Below are 23,353 nucleotides of genomic sequence, written 5' to 3'. Positions count from 1 at the left end.
AGCTGGAATCAACTCATGGGGGATCCTTTATTTCCTGTACAGTATGTGCTGAACAAGTAGTTTAGTCCCCACTCAAACAAGCTAGCACAAGAAACAAGGTGGTATGCATCTTACAAGTCAACAAAACACGTGAACATGCAAACTCAAAGGTCCATTGTCTCACCACCCGGATCAAGACCACACCCACTTGAAAGTCCCACTGTTGTACTGTACATAACCTTCTCTACAGTACTCAAACTTGAACAGAGGAGAGGCGTGTTGTGATTCCTTCATACTTGAAACACACCCTACAGTTGCCATTTTAAAAAGGAAAAGCTCAACACAGCCCAGGCAGCCAACGCAGCCCTGCAACTTTTCAGAGCTTCAACGTACAAGTAATTCAACAAATTTCAAAATGTCTTCCCACAGTGACAGTTCGGGATGGGAAGGGCCACTATCAAATTCTTGGATTGCAGCTGTAAACAAGTACAACCTGCCTGAAAGCAGAACCATGCCATCAAACTGTGTGAGTTAACCCAACAGCAGCTCAGCCAGCAGTTGGAGGTCACCTGCAGCAGGTGTGCTTACCTCAGAGTGTGTCACGGGCACTGAACTGATGCCAGCGTTGACAGCGGTCCAGGAGCGAGCGGTGAGTACGCAGGCAAACAGAGGGTAGAGATCTCCTGCACCAAGTTTGCGAGAATACCGCTCCACTCCAGACATGTTGCCTTGAATCAAAGACTGCCACAGGCGACAGTAGTTCATCCTGAAGTCAGGCTGCAGTACCTGATGGGACAGAGTAGAAAGGAATTAGTTGCATGAGAATTATAGCTACTTCATTACAAAATATTGCTGTCATGTTGTGGTTTCATTGAAATATGAAAGATAATAGAGCAGATGACACGTTTCATGACACCTCTTCCATTCATCACTATTACAGTCAGACACCACGTCTGTTCAATCAGCATACGTGTCTCATGACTGCAGTGAAGACACCAATCGCTTTTGTCACTTATAGACCAATAAAAAACACTGAAAACATAGCCATTACATTGAAATGAAATGAGAGGTCTGTGTGCAATTTATAGCAACTGAACCCACTGCGTTCGCGTGGATACAGCATTTCTGTTGTCTTTAATGGCTTTTATTTGTGTTTCTTTGCCTAAATCAAACATTGAAAAAAGTGTTTGTCATCAGTCATATATCATTGATAAACATGTATGACAAATCAACAGACAAATACAACAAGGTAAACATCCAAACAAAAGTGATTCCCACTAGACTCTTTCCCCTTATTTTTCACATGACCATCATCAGACCAGAGTAGCAACATAGTAGACTCCAATGGCTGAAAATATATGTGCAGGCCAGCACCATTTTTTAAACTATGACGCATGCTGTCACTTTCCTAAAATTTATTCTCACGCTACGTGAATGAATGAATTAGCTTTTCCACAAGATGAAACCATATTTCATTAACTTGATCAATGTTAAATAGTTTGAGAAATATCATGTCAAATGACAATTGTTCTGACTTAGGTTATGACATTTGAAAACCCACTTTTATTCTGAATTCAGGATAATTATGTTTTGAAAGAAAATAACACATCTGTCATAAAACAAATATCATGGAAGTAGTCTGAATTTTAGTGTTAATACTTTATACCTATGTGATCGCTATCAGCCACAATAGTTTGAGTGTTACCATGAACATCTGGATGATAAAAACATTTTCATACACAAATATACAATGTAAAGTAGGGTGACCACATTGCTTGACAAGAGTTTGTGTGAGTTAGTAGCATATTAATAACTAGGCACTACTGATGAACACTACACATGCTGTACTATTGGGTATCTGAGTACATGCCAATATACACACATTTTTGTTGTGTGTGTCTGGACGTCTGTGTGTGTTCATGTGGGATTAGTTTATCTGTACTTATTACGACCTATTTCGGGGAAGACTCCTTGTGAAGACGGTTTAGTTCGGACTGTTTTGCCGGTCCTCACAAGGTTAAGGCTCAATTTGAGGATTAAAACATAACTAAAATCAAAATAACTATGTCTTTATAATTGGGTTTAAGTTTGGCTAGGAGTCCTAGTTAAGGTTAGCCATTTGTTTTGGATGGTAAGGTTGAGGGTGAGGGGTTGGGGAAAGCATGAAAGTCAGTGGGGAACCTCCAAGAATGTGTGTGTACATGCCAGTGTGTGTGTGTGTGTGTGTGTGTGTGTGTGTGTGTGTGGGGGGGGGACCAATTCTTGACAAAACACCTCCTTATTATGCTTCTGCGGTCCCCATAAGGTTCAGTCTCAACTAGAGAGATGAAAACTTCAAAATAACTAGGTCATAATAATTGTGTTTAAGTTTGCTTTGGGTGAGAGGCTGGGGAACGCATTATGGCAATGAGAGGTCCCCACAAGGACTAAGATACAAACATGAGTGTGTTTGTGTTAAGTACTGACATGTTCTGAAAGACACCAGACCGAGCACAACAGACTGCACTCTGTAACAAACACACCAAATGAGCAGTTTATCAAAAAGCTTTTAGTCTGCAAAGGGTACAATAAATGTGGTGTGTGTGTATGTGTGTGCGTGGATGCCTGTGTGTGCATACATCTGTGTGTGACTGAGATTGTTTTTTTTTGTGCACCTTGACTATGCAATTGCTGCAATTTACTGTACATTTGCAGAAGGCAGCGGGATGAAAAATGGAGTGCAATATTGATGAAAAGCCGTTATTTGTGTCTAGGAAGCCTAGAGATCTCCCACCTGATAAAGTCCATGGTCCAGCAGGACAATCTCAGTCATCTTGCTCTGCGGACACTTTCTGACAAGCACATTGCCAGGGTGAGGGTCACAGTGGACGAAACCATGGATGAAAATCATCTCGCTGTACATTTTACCCAGGTTTTCTGAAATCTGCAGACAGTGTGAAGAGTGAAAACATTATCATTTCCTCGCATATGTAGAATTTTCATGTAACCAGTGTGGAGAACGGTTAAACTACATCGCTTAACTACAATTCCCTGCAGTGTTCTTCAATTCTCTTCAAATCAATCAATCCTCCAGGTTTATTCACAACACATAATGCTGATAAGGTTGATGATACAAGTATAACCAGAATTTGTATCAAAAATGCAAGCAAGATAAATAAAAAGCGAAACATCTGACTCAATCACTACATGAAACAGGATGAAAAAATGGTACTAGAAGGAGACAGTGATGTAAAAGTTCTCAACTACGCACAACTGCTGACACTGTCAAAGGTCTAGCATACTGCAGGTGTGATGGAATTAGAAAATATGCAGCCACCAGAACCAAAACATTTGTGACTATTAACAAATGAAACAGGTCAAAGTTGGACGCTAAATGTTAAATACAGTAATCTTGCCACTGCGTCATCCACAAGTTACTGTAACATCTGTAAACATGATATCCTAACAGCCTGCTGTGACAATAAACGCATAACAAATATGTTACGCATTGCAAAAATCATCATAAGACTTTTGATTAAGACTACCAACTTTGTTGAGAAGAAGAAATACACAGGGTCATGGTAGTCTGTGTGTCTCTGTCTGTGCATGTATATTCGTGTGAGCCAGTGACTAAGTAAGTCAGAATTGAAGCTGCTGCATTGTCTGCATCCAATAGCACTTTCTGCTTGAGAAAACACATTAACAATAAAATCAGGTTAGTCAGTGTTTGCTGAATGAGCCATGGCATCTTAGCCAGATTGTCACTGTGAACCACCACTTTTACTCCACTGCAAGAACTGATTTGTTGATATAAAACTAGGGGTGGGATTCGATTAAAAAATGCAATCTAATTAATTAGAGAATTTGTGATGGATTAATCTCAATTAATTGTAGTTTAATGGTATAAGAATATAGGCCACAAGAAGCCACATATTTCAGTTTGAATGAATTTGGTATATTACTGAATCAAATGATGGACCCATAGATACAACAAAATATTGTTTATTTTGCATCAGCTGGACAATAGCACAATAAATCACAATGGTGGCTACATTCAAGTTTTTATATCACCTTATTTAAACTAAAGCTCTTTTCATGCCTTGAAAATATTTGTCTTAAAATGAAACTTGCCCCCGCCCCCATACGTCCAAGTAATGTATTCTCAGTGGATTCCTCCATGTTGTTATTGTTATCATCCTAGCTGTGTCTTGTGCATCTGTGTGATCAGTGGACCAGGAATTTGTGCACTTAAACGTTCCATGTTGTCTTGAGAGCAATAAAATAAAATAAAATAAAATAAAATAAAATAAAATTCTGTGCATCCCCAACACAGAATCCCAACAACAAATCGGTCAAAATAAATTAATAAAATTACTGGGTGTCAATTTGTTGCAGTGGTGCCTATCTAGTAACGGGAAAGTTTTTATTTGATCTGCAGCAATCATTGAACACTGAGCTGTTGCTGACCACCTCACAGAGTTCATTTATGCATTAAATGACTTGAAATAAGTGAGTGTGTGAGAGAAACCTTGTGTTGTCTCGGTGAGAGTTTAAACTGGATCAGATTCTCCTGTAAATGGCTGCTTAAATGCCATGGTTACAACGGTTACGCTCTCTCCGTTTTGGCTCGCTTCAAATGGATGGCTATCAATGTATTTCCACTGTCGTGGCACCCGGGAACGCATTGTGTCCCACTGGATTAATGCGGTCAAAAAAAAACAACAAAATCACTAATGATGTAATGAAGCACTATTAACGCAATAATGTGTTGACACAGGGGACCATCATGCCTAGATAATTAGAACAACTAGAACATGTCCCCTCTCTTTATACTCTTCTGAAAAGACAGTATTTTGATCAGTGCTTAACAACTGGTCAACAAAAAAAGAGTTTTCTGAGATGTTGCCTGGGGTATGAATAATTCCGGACATATATATATACGTATATTTACTAATAGAAGTAAAGTTTAGCCACTTATATGTGGGTTCATGCCAAGCAACGAAAGGACACAACATACACAGGAAATACCAGTATAAATACTTTTTCTGCCGAATGTATATAATTTGACCAAATTCTTAAATGACTAAGATATGTATATATATATATATATATATATATATATATATATATATATATATACATATATATATATATATATATATATATATATATATATATATATATATATATATATATATATTTTTTTTTTTTTTTTTGATTGAAATGCCACTAAAACTGCTCTTGTTGGAATGTTCAACACTTCCGACAATAATCTAAAGCATCTCTTATCAATTCCTCCGATTTGAGTGATAGCAGAAGCAGCGCATCCAGGGCAGATATGGTCAGTATAATGAGTTGTAGCCAAAGAGGTGACGAAAGAACAAGCAGGAAGTGCATGTTTAAATAGTGTTTCTGCTCCTAAATGTGATATGTTATTGTTATCCTGTTTGCACAATGTCAGATACTCAGTTCGTGTCTGATCAATCATAACAGTTGGAGGCCAGGCTCTCACTGTAGTGAGAGAAGGTTCCCAGTTGCAGCTGCCGACATGTTAGTCTACTTACATTACATTATTCTCAAGCAAATCTCTTTAAATTAAACATTATAAGACAACATTACAACAACATTATATGACAAACTATGTGAGAACATCATGAAGAACTACATTGGAAACTCCTCTCCAGCACAGTAAGGCATAGCCCTGAAAAAAATAGTCGCCAAGGATAATCCAGGATAACATTAGTCCATTCTGGTCATTTGTGTTGCACTTTGGTGTCTTACACATGCATTGACAGATATTTATCGTCAGAGAGACCCTTCAGTAGCAAGAGATTGTACCCTTTATGGAGCTCGAAGGCACAAGGTACTGCAGCAAATCACAGTTCTGCACTGCTCCATGCCACGATTGGATTCTTATCCACAGGGTGCAGTTACCACTGATGCTACATTGTGTGGTGTCAGCAGTCAATAAGCGTATGGTGACACTGGTATGAGGAGCTACTCATTACTCTTTTGTTGTCTTAGTCTGCTGGCGGTCTGATAAGATCGCAGCCCAACATTCCCTAGCACATTCTTTATGAGACACTTCACAAGGTTGACATACAGAGCAAACGATCACAACTTCACTCTTATCAATAAGTGAGAAAATCAAAACACAAAGAAGGCAGTGGTCCATGCTGGTCACGTCATATGGCTGTATTCAGAGGAAAGTCTATTTGCAGACTCATCCATCTTGTGATTACACACAGAGACAGAAGTTCTTCGCTGTGCTGCTACAGCTTAATCATTCCAACCCTTCCGGTAAACTGTGCAGAATTCCATTATCACTCTTTTCCAAGGCTTTTAATTCTACACAGTCAAAGCTCAGAGTGAGCCTGTCATAACAGCGTTTAATAATGATTCTGCTAGTGTTTTGGCAAAGACAACATCTACAGCCAGTTGAGCAGAAAAGAACAATGATGAAGATGCTTTTGGGAAAAAAACCCCCAAATAATATTAATAGGTAATAAACAATGGTTGTCATTGATTAAAATAATAAAAATAATGTTATTTGATAGATAAGAAAAAAATGAAACTAGAGCAATAAGAAAATGGAAAAAATGAAATGATATTCAATTGACTTATACTTCCTATAACACGTTACGGATGCCGATTCAGAAATCAACATTTGGTGACAAAACCCTGTCTAGACTTGGTACTCGCACAATGCCTCTAAAAAACCATGCAGTTGATTGCATACAGGTGGACGTTGACATCACAGCAGTATGGTCATCAGTGTGTAGAAGTACCTCGTTCACTTGAATGCCATGCTTCTTCATGTATTCCCTGTCATTGACCTGGCCGCCTTCTGCAAAGTCCATTGTCAAGATTCTTTTTGTGGACAAGTCCCAGTGGATCGTTGGAACCTGAGGGCAGATATAAAGCCAATTATAAATCATCCAACTAGGGCTGGGTTAAACGATTATTTTTGTAATAGTTTAATCTAGAAAATAGTTTTTCGATGCAACAATTCATTCTTAAATACAATTTCGATTCGATTATCTCCCCATAATTTGACCTATATAGCAATTAATGCTAATTTATCTCCATGAATAAAACACAAATTTCTTCTTTCCAACATATTTTTATTATCAAGTTCAAAAATGAATTGTATTGAACAATACAACAATAAAGTGCACACAGTTGGAGTGCAATGGAATCCTATAATTAAAAAATAAAATCTGAACCAAAATCTTATCAACATAAAATAAATAAAAAATAACAGCAGCAGTGACAGCTGCAATTTACAAAACAACACAATGCGTGACAGCAGCAACTTAGCCTAATCATTTAAATCTGTGAAATCATCCAAAGGATGCTCTCAGTAAGTGCAGCAGCCTCCAAGCGGGTGCAGGGGGTGTGTTTTCTTTCCGTCTGATAGTAGTCCTCCAAACCTTTCTGCTTATCCCAGTCCCTGAAAACATAAATCACAAACACAGTGCATAGGTTAATAAAATATATATTTCTAAATGATCTGCCCATGTCAATAAAGTATAATAATAATAATGATAATAACAATATAATACTTTAACCTAAAAGTTGAAAGTTAGAAAACAACAATGAATGTTGTATTTAAAAAAAAGACAGACAAAGAAATAAAAAATTAAAAAAAGGAACTTTAGCGTGGTGTGTTCATCCAGCAGCCCCATATAGCTTCTCCTCATCTTCCTTGTCTGAGAAGGTGCAGCCCACAAGACGTGCTTTCACAGAAAGATGTGATTTGTATAAAAAAGACAGCTAATAATGGGAGCTGGTTGCTAGCGACAACATTTCATGTTGGTTTTGAGGAGGGACTGCTGTTCATGTCCACTTATTTTCCACATTCAATGATTCAGGAGGAATGAGGTGTTTGTGTGTTTAAGTGGTCACGTGCTCTGTGTGCGAGGATGGAGCACAAGTTACGTGGTGCGGTTTGGATGAATGACGGGGTTAATCGTTGCAAACAAGGAAAGAAAAAAAAAGTTGAAAACTTACGGTGCCTTCTCCACTCAAGCAGCTCCCGGGTGCCTCCTCTTAAGGTGCTGTAGGTAGGCGCGGTAGTGATTTTATGGCATGTCATCTCTATTTTGCACAGGTCATAGACCATCTAATCGTTACTCCCATACTTTTGACATCTTATTATGAGATCTTTTCTTCTCCCCCGACGCGCTGCCGCGGCCACCGCCACCGCCATTTTTTGATTCTGAGTGACGACGCATCGACGTGAAGTTTTTGTGTCGACGTCATCGATGACATCGATGCGTCGTCCCAGCCCTACATCCAACGCAACATCTGGAACGCAAACAAACCCCCCCACCAGGACAAAGCTAAACTGTGTCAAATCATTGTGTACAGTCCAGGGACACCAGCTTCAGAAGAATTCAGAGAATCTGAGATCAGATCCAGGACCAATCGTTGAAAGCAAAGTCGGTTAGCGCAGAGGATGAGGTTTATATATGCACCATCATCAATCCCTAGAACATTTGCGGGTTCCATGCACAGGTTTTTGAATGCATATTATGAATGTCTACCTTCAGGAAGGGGAGGTGGGCTAGCATGTTAGCCACTTTCTCTGCGTTGCGTCCTTCATTGAGGAAGTCCAGTTCCAATGGCATGTTTTTCTTGGCCTCCTCCACAAGCCACATAAAGGCAAAGTCTGGGAAGAGGTGGTGGACCACCTTCAGCAGAACCTAAAACAGCAAACATTGGAGAGGGAATTTTGGACCACCTTCCTTCTTACGGTGAGACATTTAGTCAGAACAATTAAAATGTTTTTGCAGAACATTTTAAAATGATAATTGTGTGTTATAGCTACCATTTAAAATGATTCAATTCCTCGTTCAATACATCTGAAATTGTGCAACTAATAACATTTGTGTAGAATTTTCTTTCCCTGCAGTAAGTCTAAATCCAACTCTTCTCTCAGCTAGTAAAACCAACTAGTTCCCATTAAGGGGTGCCACTCACCTCCATAACCAGAATGTCTTTGGAGCTTTGTTTCTGCACCTTGGGGTGCTGGACCTTCACTGCAACCATCCGCCCATCACGCAGCACAGCCCTGTGGACCTGGGCTAAAGAGGCGGCACCCTGGGGCTCCTTCTCAAAGGAGACAAACAACTCTGACAGCTGCGAAATAGAGACAGAGGTGGAGAGGGCGGAGTGGGTGAGGTGGAGAGGCAGCCGAGTGTTGACAATTGCGAACAAGGGTGTGGAGCAGGGAGTGAGCTCATCAATCCTGATCATCTCCACCTACAGGTTGAAAAACTGTGCTCAGGGAAACCATGAAACACATTTGTGTGTCCTTTATTCTATTTTTTATTTATTTATTGTTTTCAACCGGTGTGCCGCAACGCACTAGTGTGCCCTGATAGACTGTCAGGTGCGCTGAACAATGAGAACATGTGAATGATCTACCAACGTGAGCAGATTACATGGATTCTATAACATTCTTTCGATACACTATAGATCTATGCTGATGCGTTGAGACTCCATCCATCAGACACAGCTGCGCTGCACTTGGTACTTCTCTTCCCACACACTCTCACAGCGAAGAAACCGGTCAAATTCACAACTTTGAGTTGTTTTTAAACCTGATGTGCCTCTAACTTCACCACATACCATCAGGACAGAATGATGGAGTGTTCCTAGTCTGTGATTCCGTGATGCCAAAGACTGTATGCACTGCAGAGCCAACAGATGTAACGGCTAACATGACGTTTCACTTCGACTATCAAATTTTGCGCTCCAAAATGCGAAGAGAGAAAAAATAGTTACGAAACAAGCTGAGGCAGAGAATGTTAAAGAATTGTCTGGAACTACATCTAAGTAGACTGAAACAATGCAAAAGAAGGTCAATAACAATCGCATGCCAACCTTAACACAGTACAGCCATAAAAAAAAACATATTGTTGTATCTAATATTTTGTGGTAGAAATCTGTCAGGATGCTGTCTAGAAAGAGTTGAGCACTGAAGAAAGTTGAGGATTTTCTACAGGACTTTCAACTAAGCACAATTGCGCTTTTTCCTTTGCTGGTGTACCTTGGGATTTTTTCAATGAAAAATGTGTGCTATGGCTTAAAAAAGTTTGAAAAACAATAATCTAAAGGTATGGGAATGAGTGTGTGTGTGCGTGTGAATGGTTGTCCTGTGATAGGCAGGAATCCTGGACAGGCTGGAGTCTCCCCTGGCCCTCGCCCAAAAGCAGCTGTAGCCAGTTGGAATTGTTGGAAGTATATAACAAAAAATGCTGCCGCCTAACAGCAAAAGGGATAAAGCAATGTTTGCAGCTGCCTGACAGACAGCAAAAAGGTATATCAAGTACCAGCGTTGAATGCACCGGTATTACTCAACAGTCTGTCCGACAGCAGCAGCAAGTATTTACTCGAGGCTATGAACATTTCTAAATCTCCAGCAGTGACCGTGTGGTCATTGCTTCAAATGAACTCTTTTAAACAGAGATTAACATCATGATCTGATCTGATAATTCTGAGTCACTGCAATATACAGTCAGACAGTAAATGGCCCGGATCAATAGTAATTTTGAAGCATTGCTCTCTTCACGTGCGCCTGTGAATATAAAAGGTCTGTCAATGCCTGTTCTGCCGTGCCAAAACCACACGAGCAACCCTCCACCTCTCAAACTTCTGTCTCTATCCCCACAATGGCAGAGATACACACACTAGCTAATAAGTGTGTGGGTTCAAAGGATAAAGAGAGGATCCCAAAGGGACCTGTAGTCATTAGTAGCAGCAAGCTCAGGGGTGAAGCTCTGCCTTGCTTTCACATTTATATTAGCCTGTTTACAGAAAAAGACTGTCTGGCTTGTTTATGGCAATATTTTGTCAATATGAAAGTTTGAAACAGTTAAAAAAGCACAAATAGCACATGGGGCAAAAGAGTCTTCCCTTTATTTTCATATACCTTTCTGTGCTCCCCCTCCACTGCCACTCATATACCAGCGCACCCGACTCATGGGATGATTCTCAGGTGGTGGGCTCATGCGATGAGGATGCCAAAAGGCGCTCACCAACGTTTTGGGATTCCACAGTCAGAGCTGGTGGATGTTAACAAAAAACGGCCAAAACAGACCTCAGACTCAAATAAACAAATGAACTCAACGACAAAAAAAAACAGTTTATAATGATTAATTTCCTTACTACAAGCTATTGTGTATACAGTTCAGTTCATATTCTTTTATATAGTTATGCAATATAAGAATACAACTGTATCAGCTGTGTATGGTTTTCCAAACACGGTGGATCATGGTTAAGCTTTTTTTGCTTACATTGATAAGTGCTGTGTGTCGTGCAGAGCACTGCACTGCTCCCCAGAGCAGTTTTCTGCACGGCACTGGGAAGCGGGGCAGGAGCGTGAGGAGCGGGCTTCATGCCAAAAAAAAATCCTTCCATCAACAACTGCACGGATTCATGCGGATGTGGATAACTGCGAGATTATGACAGTAAACAAATATGGCGCCCGTGATGGCCAGGCTATGGCTGCAAAACGGTCGGAAACACATTAGAGTAAGGCATTATACAGGCTCTAGTAATCTGACATTTAGGGCGTCCTGCTTTGCAGTTCAGGGACCCTGGACACCCGTGTATATACGTGTATTTTTTCTAGAAAATGAACTGCCCAGTCAATAAAAATGAGGTCTACTTGCACACATCTGTAACACGTTTTGCGTTTGCGTGCCACTTTCACACAATAATTGAAATATATAAGAATGTGAAGTGGTGCAAAACCAACACATCCTCAATCCCATGGCATTATATATTGATGTTGCGAAGGTGGACTTTTGCGTCCTATAGTGACGAAAAATGCAGCCTTTAACACAGAATGTTCCATTTTCTTTCTGTATCGTTCCAGGTGGGGAGGTGCGGATCATGCTGGGTGCATGGCACATCATGTACTGGGGTAGAGAGTGAAAAAAAATGTTTTAGGTCTATATAGCTACAGGCACAGTGTATATCACGCTGAGGAATGCGTGAGGCGGTGGTTGGCAGGGAGAAATGCTGACGTTCTCTTCAATGAAATACATTGGATATCAGTTGCTATTACGTGGTTCTCCTCCTTAGTGAAGGTACGGTATCAATGTGATTTAAAGACCATTTGAAGGCCTTTATCACGCTATTAAACGTAGAATGAACGCAGTGCCATCCCATAGCTTACTCTAACCTCAACCTGGTCTTTTTTTTCACGTGTCGTGCTGCCAATGCGTCAACATCCATTGCAGAAGGCTGCCTTTTTTCTAAGGTATGGGACGCAAAAGGCATGAAAGTAAGCTGTGAGCTGTACTATGGAACTAAACTTCTAACAGTACTCCACAGTCCACAGTCTTGCTGTATATTTCCTGAGCATTAGGATGAATGACATATTCACTAGTAGTTTTGGTTCCTAGATTGGTAGAGACCCGACATGAGTCTTTTCAAAGTAGCCATCTACAAATCATGAATTATTTAAGCACTGAAAGATCATCAGCGGCCTCAGCTCAGCTATTCATTATGCAAATATCCTAAATAGAATTAAATTGTCTTCAACCACAAGAGTCCAAACATGAGGACTTGACATACTTAAAACTCAGTAATGGCTTATTGAAATACTGACTTGCCTTTGTTCCTCCCTTTATGAGTCACTGGGGGTGGAACCTATCCCACCATAAAGCGGTAGCAGGGAACACTGGAAGGTCTCCATTAAACTGCATGGAACATAACATACAGAGAGCCGTAGAGCACATACACAGTCACAGCTGTGCTGAAAGAAACCAGGCAGAAGCAGGGAGATTATTCTATCACCACACAAAAGTGAAGAGCAGTGTGCTCCAAATCCAAGTTGCCATGAGTTGGATTGTAATTCAAGACCTTCCAGTTGTGAGGCTGCATCATGGTACTGTGCTGCTATTGCTCAGGGAGAAAGTCTGATCTGGCCCATGTGGTTCGCACTGAATGTAAATCTTAGCACTTAATGAACATGCTAATTTATGCATGTGGGCTCTGCTCCCAGAGGATAGATGAACAGTGTCAGCCTCACCCCTTAAAATGAGTTATGGCACAAATAAAACGGGGCCTCCGGCCTCGCAGTAGGATGGCAACACTCCGACGTCTATGTCAGTGAGGGGATGTGGTCGCTTAGGCCGCTGGCAGGATGCCACCGACCCAGCTGGAGGAAACCACAGTAATGATTGCAGAGCCAGAGGAGACCGGAGAGGATGTCCAGGGAGCAGTGTATATGTGGTTGTGAGTGTGTGGAAGAAAAACATCCTCCTGGATGAAATAATGAGTGAAAAATTCAACAGTGAAAGTTCTAATAAGAGGAGAGAGAAATAGTACATTAGACACCTACCAAGAGCCAGGCTGAATAGAAGTTAGAAGCAAAAAGGAAGTATGATGAACAAGAGTTATCTGTGCCATTATCCTAGTGTCTCATTTCTCAGTGAACTTCTGCAGCCAAGAAACAAATCTGTCTTCGAGAATCATGGTTGCGCAATATTGAAGAACAAACCAGAATTGACCAATTTATCATGTTGTTGTTGGAGATGAGACACACCCGTAGCAGGACCTCTGCTGCCACAGCCATGGTGTTGTCAGTGAGTGAGTCAACATTGACAGCTGCTTTATGAAACTCACACTCACCACCATGAACAATTTCCAGACTGAATGATTCATGGAACCAGACATGCTCATCCGAAGAATACTCTGGATGCAACTTGATCAGGTGTGTCAATTGTCGGTGCGCAGAACAATATCACCAAATATGGGTGAATAGATTAAATGAAATTAAAGATTAAGGATGGGCCGGGCCTGTGATGTGACATGGCAAGATTATGTACAAATTTCAACTGAATGAGGGACAAAACATGAAGAAAGTACAGATTACAGTGCAGGTGCTTGTCTTTCAATGAGCTACTAAACAAGACTGACACAATCGGGTTCCAAAATGACTGAAAATGGTAATTTTATGTGATATACAAGGAGACAGATATGCTACACAAACATCAACGGATGCAAAGCTAAAGCTTCGCCCGTGCTCATCAGGCTCACTTCTTCTCCCAACACTCCAAAAAGGAAGGCGGAGTAGATGCTTTCACATCATGCTTTGTCGCATCTGCAGTTGAAATTACCCTCTTTTCATGCTAAATCGCATCCTGTAAAACAAGAGGAAGAACTCCAGCTGCTGTATCAGCAATAATCATGGCAGATCTTTAATGCTTGTATGCTCAGATTTTTAACATCCCGCTATACTAATTTCACCAGATGATTTTTTTAATCATGAAGCTCATCAGCAATTTCCTGCTCTTAAGGGAAATGATGTGCAGTCAGATATTAAGGATGACTCACATTTTAACCTTTGTCAATAAGTGGAAGTTCATTTCACTTTCATCCACTTGAAACCACACGTATTACGGTCTGCATTTTGTTTGCAAGAATGATGTGACGACCAAACCTCTTGGACGTTGTGGTATAAGAGCGGACACCCTCATTCTTGCATGTCGGTCAACATGGTGTTGACTCTTGCTGTTGTCAGAGGACACTGATTGTTCTTCAATAATATCACACACGTCAGAGTTGTACAACGACCAGTTAGTGTCCTTAGTCACTCTCCTCAGGAAACAGTGTCCTACTCTTTTTAATGACCAGAACCGAACAAGGGAGCTCACAGTGAGCCACATTTTTAATGCCATGTCTATATTGTTATTTAAATAAGACTTTTTAAGCATAATGACCAGACAAATTAAATGTTATATATATATATATATATATATATATATATATATATATATATATATATATATGTACACTGATGTTTTCAAACAGAATCAATAAAGAGCTCAGTTTTAAAGAAGCTCCCTGTCAGCTTGTTTTGACAGGGTTAATACACGTTCTAGTTCAGACGGTTTGACTTCTGATGCCCACACATGAACGCTGCATGACAGATGCCTGTCTTCACTCCACTTCAATCCACTTGAAGCATTTTGATCTCAGTTTTTCAGGTTTCCTTGTGATTAGTGCAACATGGTAAACCATTCAAGAAATTCAAAATATGTTTTAGTAATAAGGTATTGTACTAATTGACCTGTTTCTCCTTAAGAATCAATAGAGACTAGCATTGTTCAGCAGTATCATTAAAAATGGAATCAGAATAGTTAGAATTTTATCAATTCCCATCCATAGTTATAGAAAAACTGGACAATGTATCATTTAATATACCTATTTGGAAATGCTGTATGCTGTCCTTGTACAACAACTTGTCACTTTTGCAGGTGAGGTGATTCTAGCAACTTATACTCAGATACCCAAAATAGGTGCTACTGAAAATAACCTTCGTGATGAGTTGTCAAAAAAGGAGGGAAAAAAGTGTGCAGTGCGAATGTAGAGCAAAAAAAACGTTTTACACTTTCACCAGCTACCATTGTTTACAGCATTTTGAGAACCATATTATCAACTATAACTTATGTTTCACTTGTTTACTTGGCGTCTACACCTCACATGCATGTGCCAGAATGACATAGGCTGAACAGACCAGTCCAGTGTATGGTGTGTGCACTGAAAAACGATTACCACTTGGAGCCCCTGAAAGCCTTGTCAAAGTAACCAGTCAAAGCCAACTGCACCCTCTGCACAAACACCAGCATTAACAGCGGCATTAGGAGGACAGCTCCGTTCTGAAGAGAACTCAAGAGAAAATGTTATGTTTGACCTTTCTCTGCAGCTCACAGGAACTAAAAAGTACAGAATAACACCACACTTCTCTCTTTATTGGAACTGTAAACATGAATGTCCAAGAAATAAGACATGTTAAGTCACTGCAGATCATTTAAACACTATAAATCTCACCTTTTTTCTATGCATTCAGCAAAAAAAAAAAAATCACTTTAACAAATAATCTTTCAAAATAATGGGGTCATTATAACTGGGTTTAATCTATTATGAGACACAAATATTGTGATGTATCGTGGATGATTTTTTTTGCGCTATATCAATAATGAATCACTCTATCGTGATATAATTGTTATTGTGGACAAAACAAAGTGAGGGGCCTGCTGGTATCCTGGTTTTGTTTTGTGTGCAGAAATGATGTGACAATGATGTCACATTTTCACTTAAACAATAACCAACAGGTTTCTTTTAAAATAACAAGGTCATTCTAATTGGGTTTAAGTTTAGTTCAGAGTCCTGGTTAAGTTTAGCCAACCTAACCATCCATGGTTTAGGGTAAGAGGCTAGGGAAAGAATGAAAGTCAATGAAAAGTCCCCACAATTATAGTGGTGTAAGTGTGTGGGTGTGTGTACCAATATATATATATATATAGATATATATGTCTATTTGTACAGCTGTCTCACCTCTTTGCCCAGGTCCTCTCTGATGACCTGCTGGATCTCCTCCATGCTGCTCTGAGGAGCCTTGCTGTGGAGAACCTTGAGAGTGGACGTGTACTCTTCTGGGAGCAAGTAGTCAAGAGCGCCAATGTGCTGTCCCACTTTAATGAAGGTTCCTCTGTTTGCACAGCATAAGTCTCGGAGTCGCTCGGCGGAACGCCGATGCACCTGTAGGTCCAAAAAATGGCAGGAGAGTTGAGCAGGGAAACATGTACAAAGGGATGTGTTTCAGATGATTCATCAAGAAAGGCATGCATGAACAAATGCAACAAATGTAAAGCAGTTCTTCATAAAACAGTGCAGAAGGCTAGTGATCTCCTGTCATTCAAACAACATCCTGTACACTCCTAATAATATCAGTTGCTGTGACAATTCAATTGTTCTTCTTTCATTTTAATCATATTTTCTGCAAAATATGGTGCTCTTACTGACAAGCCTCGGTTATTTAGTAAACAAAGCAAAAATACTATTTGGGGGCGAGTCAAGTGATGTTAAATTCTTCTCCAATAAAAGATTCAGTATTAGAAATAGCATATATAAGCAAATAATTTTGTGTGTGTGTTTTGTTTCTTACCACTTGCCTGAATCACTATACCACTCCCCTTGAACCCATCTGAAACAGCTTGCAGTGATGCTTATGGAAAGCTGCTCTCAGGAGACCAGGGCAAATAAAAAGGCGTGAAATTAGCTCCCCTTAACCTCTGCAGCCCCCACTGCGCACTGAAATATTGTCGCAGCTTTTAGTGGTCTATGATCACATGCTGTCTTCAGACTCCTCTCTTCCATTTTAATTGGCCATGTACAAAATTTAATAAACCCAAAATTTAGAAGCGTTGGGGAAAACACGTCTTTCAGTTTTTATGTCATTTTAAATATTAACTTAAGCTCACAAGCTACATTTCACTCCATGTTACAACCATCGTGTGGTATGGTGACAAGCATTGGGAAGATACTGTTTGCACTGGAGCAAGCAGCCATAATGAGTTTTCACTGCATAGGAGCTGGGCCTGGCCGAGAGTGGTTCAATGCACCACTTCATCAAGAGACACCGTGATCTAGTCAGGATGTATCCCTAAAATCACTGGATGTATATGAATGGCACTTGGTCAGGACTTGGGCAATATGGACCAAAAGGCTAAATGCAATATCTATACTCTTATGTTTTCCACAAAGTGAGTGCAAAGTCAAATCCAAGCCAAACATGACATGTCACAAGTACTTTCATAGAAAGCGGCTCTTTCAGTTAACACTGGCAAAAATCAAGTGAATAAATATAAATATTAAATAGGTTTCTTCACCAGCAACAAATGACATGGTTTTAACTTCCTATCTCAATACACTTTGGCTGTAAAGTGACATTTGACAATGTCTGAGCTACTCAAATGTATAACATTCAATGCCTACCCTGAAAGTAGCGAGAGAGAGACTGGCAGCTAGAATAAACTAAAAACATTAAATAAATAAAAAAGATAAGGTCTACATCTTATTCCTGTTGTAATGGCAAGTGCGAATTAGAGCAATAAGGGAAAAAAATTAAACGCACTGCTGCACAATTTGTGAACATAAACCATTATTATTATTATTATTATTATTATTATTATACTCACGAGCCTATCTGAAGTCGTATTTTCTAACTCTTCCTTTTTACCATGTGCTATTCTTTTATACTACATTCTGTTATTCTATAAATCCATTTTCTGTCTTACCCACAACACGCTTCACTTTTCCCCTGTGCAGCTACAAATGTAGCCGTCGAGCCTTTCATTTACGGCCCTCTCCTACAGTACTGTGTGAAGAAAATAAGTGGAGATGATATCTCGAGACATTCTTCTCCCTCGGTTGTACCATGAATTAACATGTGTCTTTTTCACCTCTGATTGGACAACAAAGGTGCATGAAGACGGTGGGCGGTGGCCAGTGTTGGCCAATCGTACAGAGCTCAGCATTGCCATGGTGATGTCAGAGTCATGCTGCAAGCTTGCCTCTACAGGGCAAAGCCGGCTGATTACTGCAGAAGAACTACAACAGCAATGTGTGATGACCTGGGTGAGTCGATGACCAACGACTCAGGATCTAATCAATCTCTTCCATGCAATTCAATCCGCTGAAAGAAATGGCCTTGAAGACCAGAAGTGTGTGTGTGAAAGCACAAGAAGATTTAAACAAACCTGACACAGTTTTACTATCCTGAAAGGTGTACTCATACCATAATTATATAGTTATTGTTGCAATTACTATACATGGGCTCAGTTATACACCTACCATAAGTATTAAGCTGAGGTCAAAATACATTTTTGAGGAATCATAGTGCACCAAAATATTATTTTTTTTGTAAACCCCAAACCATTGTAAAATGTTACAGCTCATCCCTGAACTTGAGTAAGGCTTCCTTTTGCCTACCACACAGGCTTTTAGCTCGGAGGGTACCTGGGCGCCCTGGGGACATGCTGAACTGCAAAACATGAAAAAATGGATGCCCAGTTTTTCAAAGCAGGACGCCCTGAATGTCCGATTAGTGCCTGTATAATGCCCTACTTGTAGTGTCATCACACTGGGTTACATGAAAAGGGTGTTTCCACCAGGAAATTTCGCAGAATATGAGAGAAATTTGCAGATTCTCTACCCTTTTGCAGCTGTAGTTTGGCCATCACACACACACATTCTAAAAATATCATATTTCCACAGAAGATAAATGGGATGCCCATTTTTGTTTCGGCTGAAAAATGTAAACTAAACGGGTAACAACAAAATACAGTCAATTTTTCAGAGGAAAAGTTGTCGAAAATGAGCAAAATACATTAAAATGTAAAGGAATTCTAAATAAATAAAAAAAGCACTCTGTCCATGACATCACTTCCTTCCCGTCCGTTGGCGATTGTAACCGTAGTTGTCAACATGGCAACAGCGGCGAAAGCAGTATTTCCACAAAAGAATGGGTGAAATGAAAAAGAAAAAAACCCCTACAGATTGCATACATAACTTGGACAGATAATATGAATATAAAGTGTGCAGTTGTCCATAAAAATTGTTTAAAATAATAGCAATAGCTGACGATTATTTTAAAATGCAGACATGAATGCCATTATTAGAGAAAATAGGTTTTTTCGTTGGTCACATGACCTAAGGAATGCCTGTAGAAAGCAATTAGAAATGAGACGAACATTGGTACTACACAATTTTGTGTGAGACAGGGTTTCACTTTTCATCAGTATTTTTTGACAAGAATTCATTTTAATTTTATTTACAGGTACAATGCGGGCTCTCCTTCCCAGAACCATTGTATGCCAGCAAGTACTTTTATTCAAGTGAAGAAAACAAAGAAGCCGATGGTCTATTCTGCAGGAGACATTGCATTGGTCTCAGCATGCTACTAAACAATGTTTAATATCAGTCAATGTGGGACACATTTTCACATGCTAATTGCAAAAAGCAGTGGATTATTGGATTATTTGCACAGACATCTTGTGGATGATGAACAGTAAGTGTGAAAGGGAAGATTTAAAAGTAAGTACTGAGTCCTCTGATAAAGCTAAGAGAATCTGAAGAGCAATGTTCTCACGTTGTCTGTGAAGCTCGAACTCCATTCAGCATGCATTTTGTCCAATTATGGGCAACATAAACAGAAAAAAAATGAACGGAACCAGCACCGAATTCACACACACTGGTAGCAGCAGCTCAAACAAGCCAACATATGGCAATATATTTTGGCCGGCCAAATGACAGTCCGAGATGAAAGAGCTTGTAACTACTGCGAGTGGTCCTTCATTAAGGTCTGTCTTTACGTTGTAGAATAAGAATAATAATGAGAATAAAACTATGGCAATACTGTGAAATATTCAACCCCTTCTGTCACATGTAAAAATACAATGATCATAATAGCAAAGGAGAGAATGAATAAAATGAAATATACATTTTTTTTAATAATAATAAATGACACATATACAAGAAAGAGGCAGATATATATACACATATATATATATATCCTCTTTCTTGCAATAACAGTATTCCCCCAAAACATAAAGAAAAGAATCAAATTGTATTTTAATTATTTCCCCAGTTTTATGCATCCTCATTTTGATGAGGAAAATAATTTGATGAAATACACAGAACACCCACAGCTCCATTTTAATAAATGCAAATGGTCTCCTATTTGTACTCTGTCCATTATGTTGAACAATGCTGCCGCAGCACACTCTGCACACACACAGACCTGTGTGGAACATCAGCTGAGATGAAGACAATAACAGCAATTTGTCAGTGCAGTACAAAAAGATATACTTGTGTTTGTCTGCGGACATGGGGATAATGTGTGGTCTGAGTGCACAACAATAGATAAATAATGAAGTCTGATTGTGAAGCCCCAGTCAGAGGTGAGTACGCTGGTGTGCAGCTGCTCCTCACACAGCAAAACGCTTAAGTAATTGATTTTCATTGCCAGACCAGGCCGAAATGATCAGGATTAGTGGACTGTGAACGACGCCTATTTATTGTTTGGACGCTCATGATTAGCTTGTTACGCAGCACGCTGAGGCTCATCTGGTTGCCTGCCACAGGAAGAGGAGGCCAGCAGGGCGGCGTTGTCTGTTCAGATGGAAGCCTGTATAACAGAGGGCCTCGTCCACGTGTATCAAAACAGGGAAGAGTGGGAAACAACAAAAGCCATTCGACCTAAATCCTCCAGCATTTACGATGATACAGACAGTGTGGATTTGTCATGTAGTCTGTGGCTGCTCCCACTATGTCATTTATCTCAACACAGTCCACGAGCAACAACAAGGTAAGCATAAGTATGGCTGTTATCAGGTAAAGCTGAGCAGACGCGTAAGCTTTAGCTGTATTATAGAGCCACTGCTGCTGCCTTCTCTCACTCAGATATTAGAGCAGCTGAAGAACACACACAGAATATGGCAGAATGATGTTGACCCAAGAGGAAGCTGGGACTAGCATCTAACCCGCTTTACCTGAGCTCAAGCTTGTAAGATGAACTGCAAAGTTAAATAATGGCTTTATGGTCAATATCCCATTCATTTTTTTTAAGAGTTAATTGTTTACCACCAAGTGGATGGAATTAAAAAAGAAGGCTCACACAAACATTTAAAAACATTATCGAAACAATCCATAAGGATCGGAACAACAAATATAAATAAAAATAGAAAACCACACTATTCATCATCAAAACAAACAAAGTAAATATAGTAAGTAAGAACATCACCACTCTGCACAGTGGGCTTGTGTCGCAGGAACCGACAAAAACATGAACAAATAGTCCAATAGATCAGTTGAATAAATGTAGTCAACTTTAGCATCAGGCATCCTATGGGAGCTCACCCCCGTGACAAAAATGCTCATGCTACATTTTGTGCAGGCGTGTTTTCCAAACAGTTAAGAGTCAGAACATGGCAATTTCTGGTGGTAAGGGAGGAGTGGCAGCCAGTGTAGTACAAGTTATCAGAGGAAAGTGAAGCTAAACCAGCATCTAAAAGGCAACAATCTGAACTACATCCAAATTTGGTTTCAATAAAATATGTTTGTAAATGAAATCATTAGTCACATGGCCATGAAGGAACTCAAGCACCACAGTCAAGTTGATGGTGAGGTACAAGGCTTCACTGTGGTGCAACGAGTACTTCACCTGAAGATCGGCTGGTCAAATGACAGTCTAGATACAAGCAGTTGCCATGGAGCAAACAGTAAAAATCCCTGCTTCGCCTGGACTCTACGTCTACAGGTCCTTACAGTATAAGCTGCTTCTAGTGTGACAGCGCATGCCCATCTGAAGAGCCGGGCCTGGCTCACCGCTGCCCTTCCAGTGAGAGGAAGGGCAATGCTGACATCTGCTGGCTATGCTGGGACCTGTGAAATGACTCCGTTATAAACAGTATCTTCGCGCTTGCTTGCGTGCATGTTATCTAAAATATGTCAACACATTTTTTAAATAAATATTAGTAATAATTGCAAAATGTTTTCTAACAACATTTTCAGACTTTGTGTGTTGCCATTCTTCATCACAGCAGAGGTGCAGCATGGTGACAATCTGCTTCATCTCTCACACCAACTGCCTTTGTAACATAGTTTGGAATGGTTCATTTATGGACTCTGCTTATGTATTTAGAATTCAATAAAAGGAAAAAAGTACTAGAATTTAAATAACTGAATGAAATAAACAGTTACTGAATTATCGCTCAACCCTCTTTGACCTACACACATAATTTCAAGTCAATGCCCACCACAGGGAGACAGTTTTCAATCCTTGAGGATGAACCGTCTGCAGAAACATTCATTAATTTGTTCCATATGAATAGGAATGGCAGATGCAAACTGTGGGTCTCAGCGTCATTGAGCAAATAAAAAGCCTTTAATGCAAACAGACAAAGGATGTGTAAGGTCTCCTTCCAAATCTCACACATTAAGTGCGACTACATCACACACCTCAACTGTTAATGCACATGCGAAATTCAGCATGATACCATGCAGATGCGAAGGTTGAATCAGCAGTTAATTCTCCCTTTCATCTCTCTTGTGAAAGGCCATTATCAAAATGGCTGCTTCCCCCAAATTCAGACTATGCTCCAGCCTTCTTCCCCCTCCTCGCGCAGATGAGGGAGCCAGCAGCTCAATTGACATCAGTCTCCATTTATCCTCCCTGTACCCGTTTCATTGTCTCCGCCTCCCACAGAAGCGCACATGACAGCTGAAAAGCTTGAGTCTCAGCTCTTCAGGAAGACACTTGCATCACGCTTCACAGTCGTAGTCAATCAACTTCTTTACGGCTCAAAATATCAAGTGTTTTTTTTAGAAGATGATTAATCACATCTTATCACCAAAGTTGATTAAAAAAAAAAAAAACTCATGGTCAGTGTTATTGTATGAAAGGTATCTTCTCAAATACAGTGTTGAAATTTCACAATTAATTAAAAGCAATTCATAATGTATAGTCATTAAAGTGACAATGCGTAACATTTAGACATAAATGCATTATTTTCATATTTCCTGAGACGAC

General features: G+C 39.9%; 1 protein-coding gene across 4 annotated transcripts in view; it reads right to left on the bottom strand.

The window, feature by feature from the left end:
• The window catches only part of adck1 (aarF domain containing kinase 1), a 37,195-nt gene that overhangs the window by 7,388 nt on the left and 6,454 nt on the right, over positions 1 to 23,353 (bottom strand). For 2 of the 4 annotated variants that reach the window (XM_053845387.1, XM_053845390.1), the window contains 6 exons: positions 16,318 to 16,521; positions 8,944 to 9,102; positions 8,508 to 8,666; positions 6,747 to 6,863; positions 2,753 to 2,902; positions 568 to 765 (listed from right to left, as the gene is read on the bottom strand). In XM_053845387.1, the coding sequence (XP_053701362.1) occupies positions 568 to 765; positions 2,753 to 2,902; positions 6,747 to 6,863; positions 8,508 to 8,666; positions 8,944 to 9,102; positions 16,318 to 16,521 (987 nt within the window). The remainder of the gene's footprint in view (positions 1 to 567; positions 766 to 2,752; positions 2,903 to 6,746; positions 6,864 to 8,507; positions 8,667 to 8,943; positions 9,103 to 16,317; positions 16,522 to 23,353) is intronic. The other 2 variants (XM_053845388.1, XM_053845389.1) reach the window with 2 other exon arrangements.

Source organism: Synchiropus splendidus, chromosome 16 (genome assembly GCF_027744825.2).
Source record: "Synchiropus splendidus isolate RoL2022-P1 chromosome 16, RoL_Sspl_1.0, whole genome shotgun sequence".
NCBI classification, from domain to species: domain Eukaryota; kingdom Metazoa; phylum Chordata; class Actinopteri; order Syngnathiformes; family Callionymidae; genus Synchiropus; species Synchiropus splendidus.
This window is presented reverse-complemented; position numbering and strand designations above follow the sequence as displayed.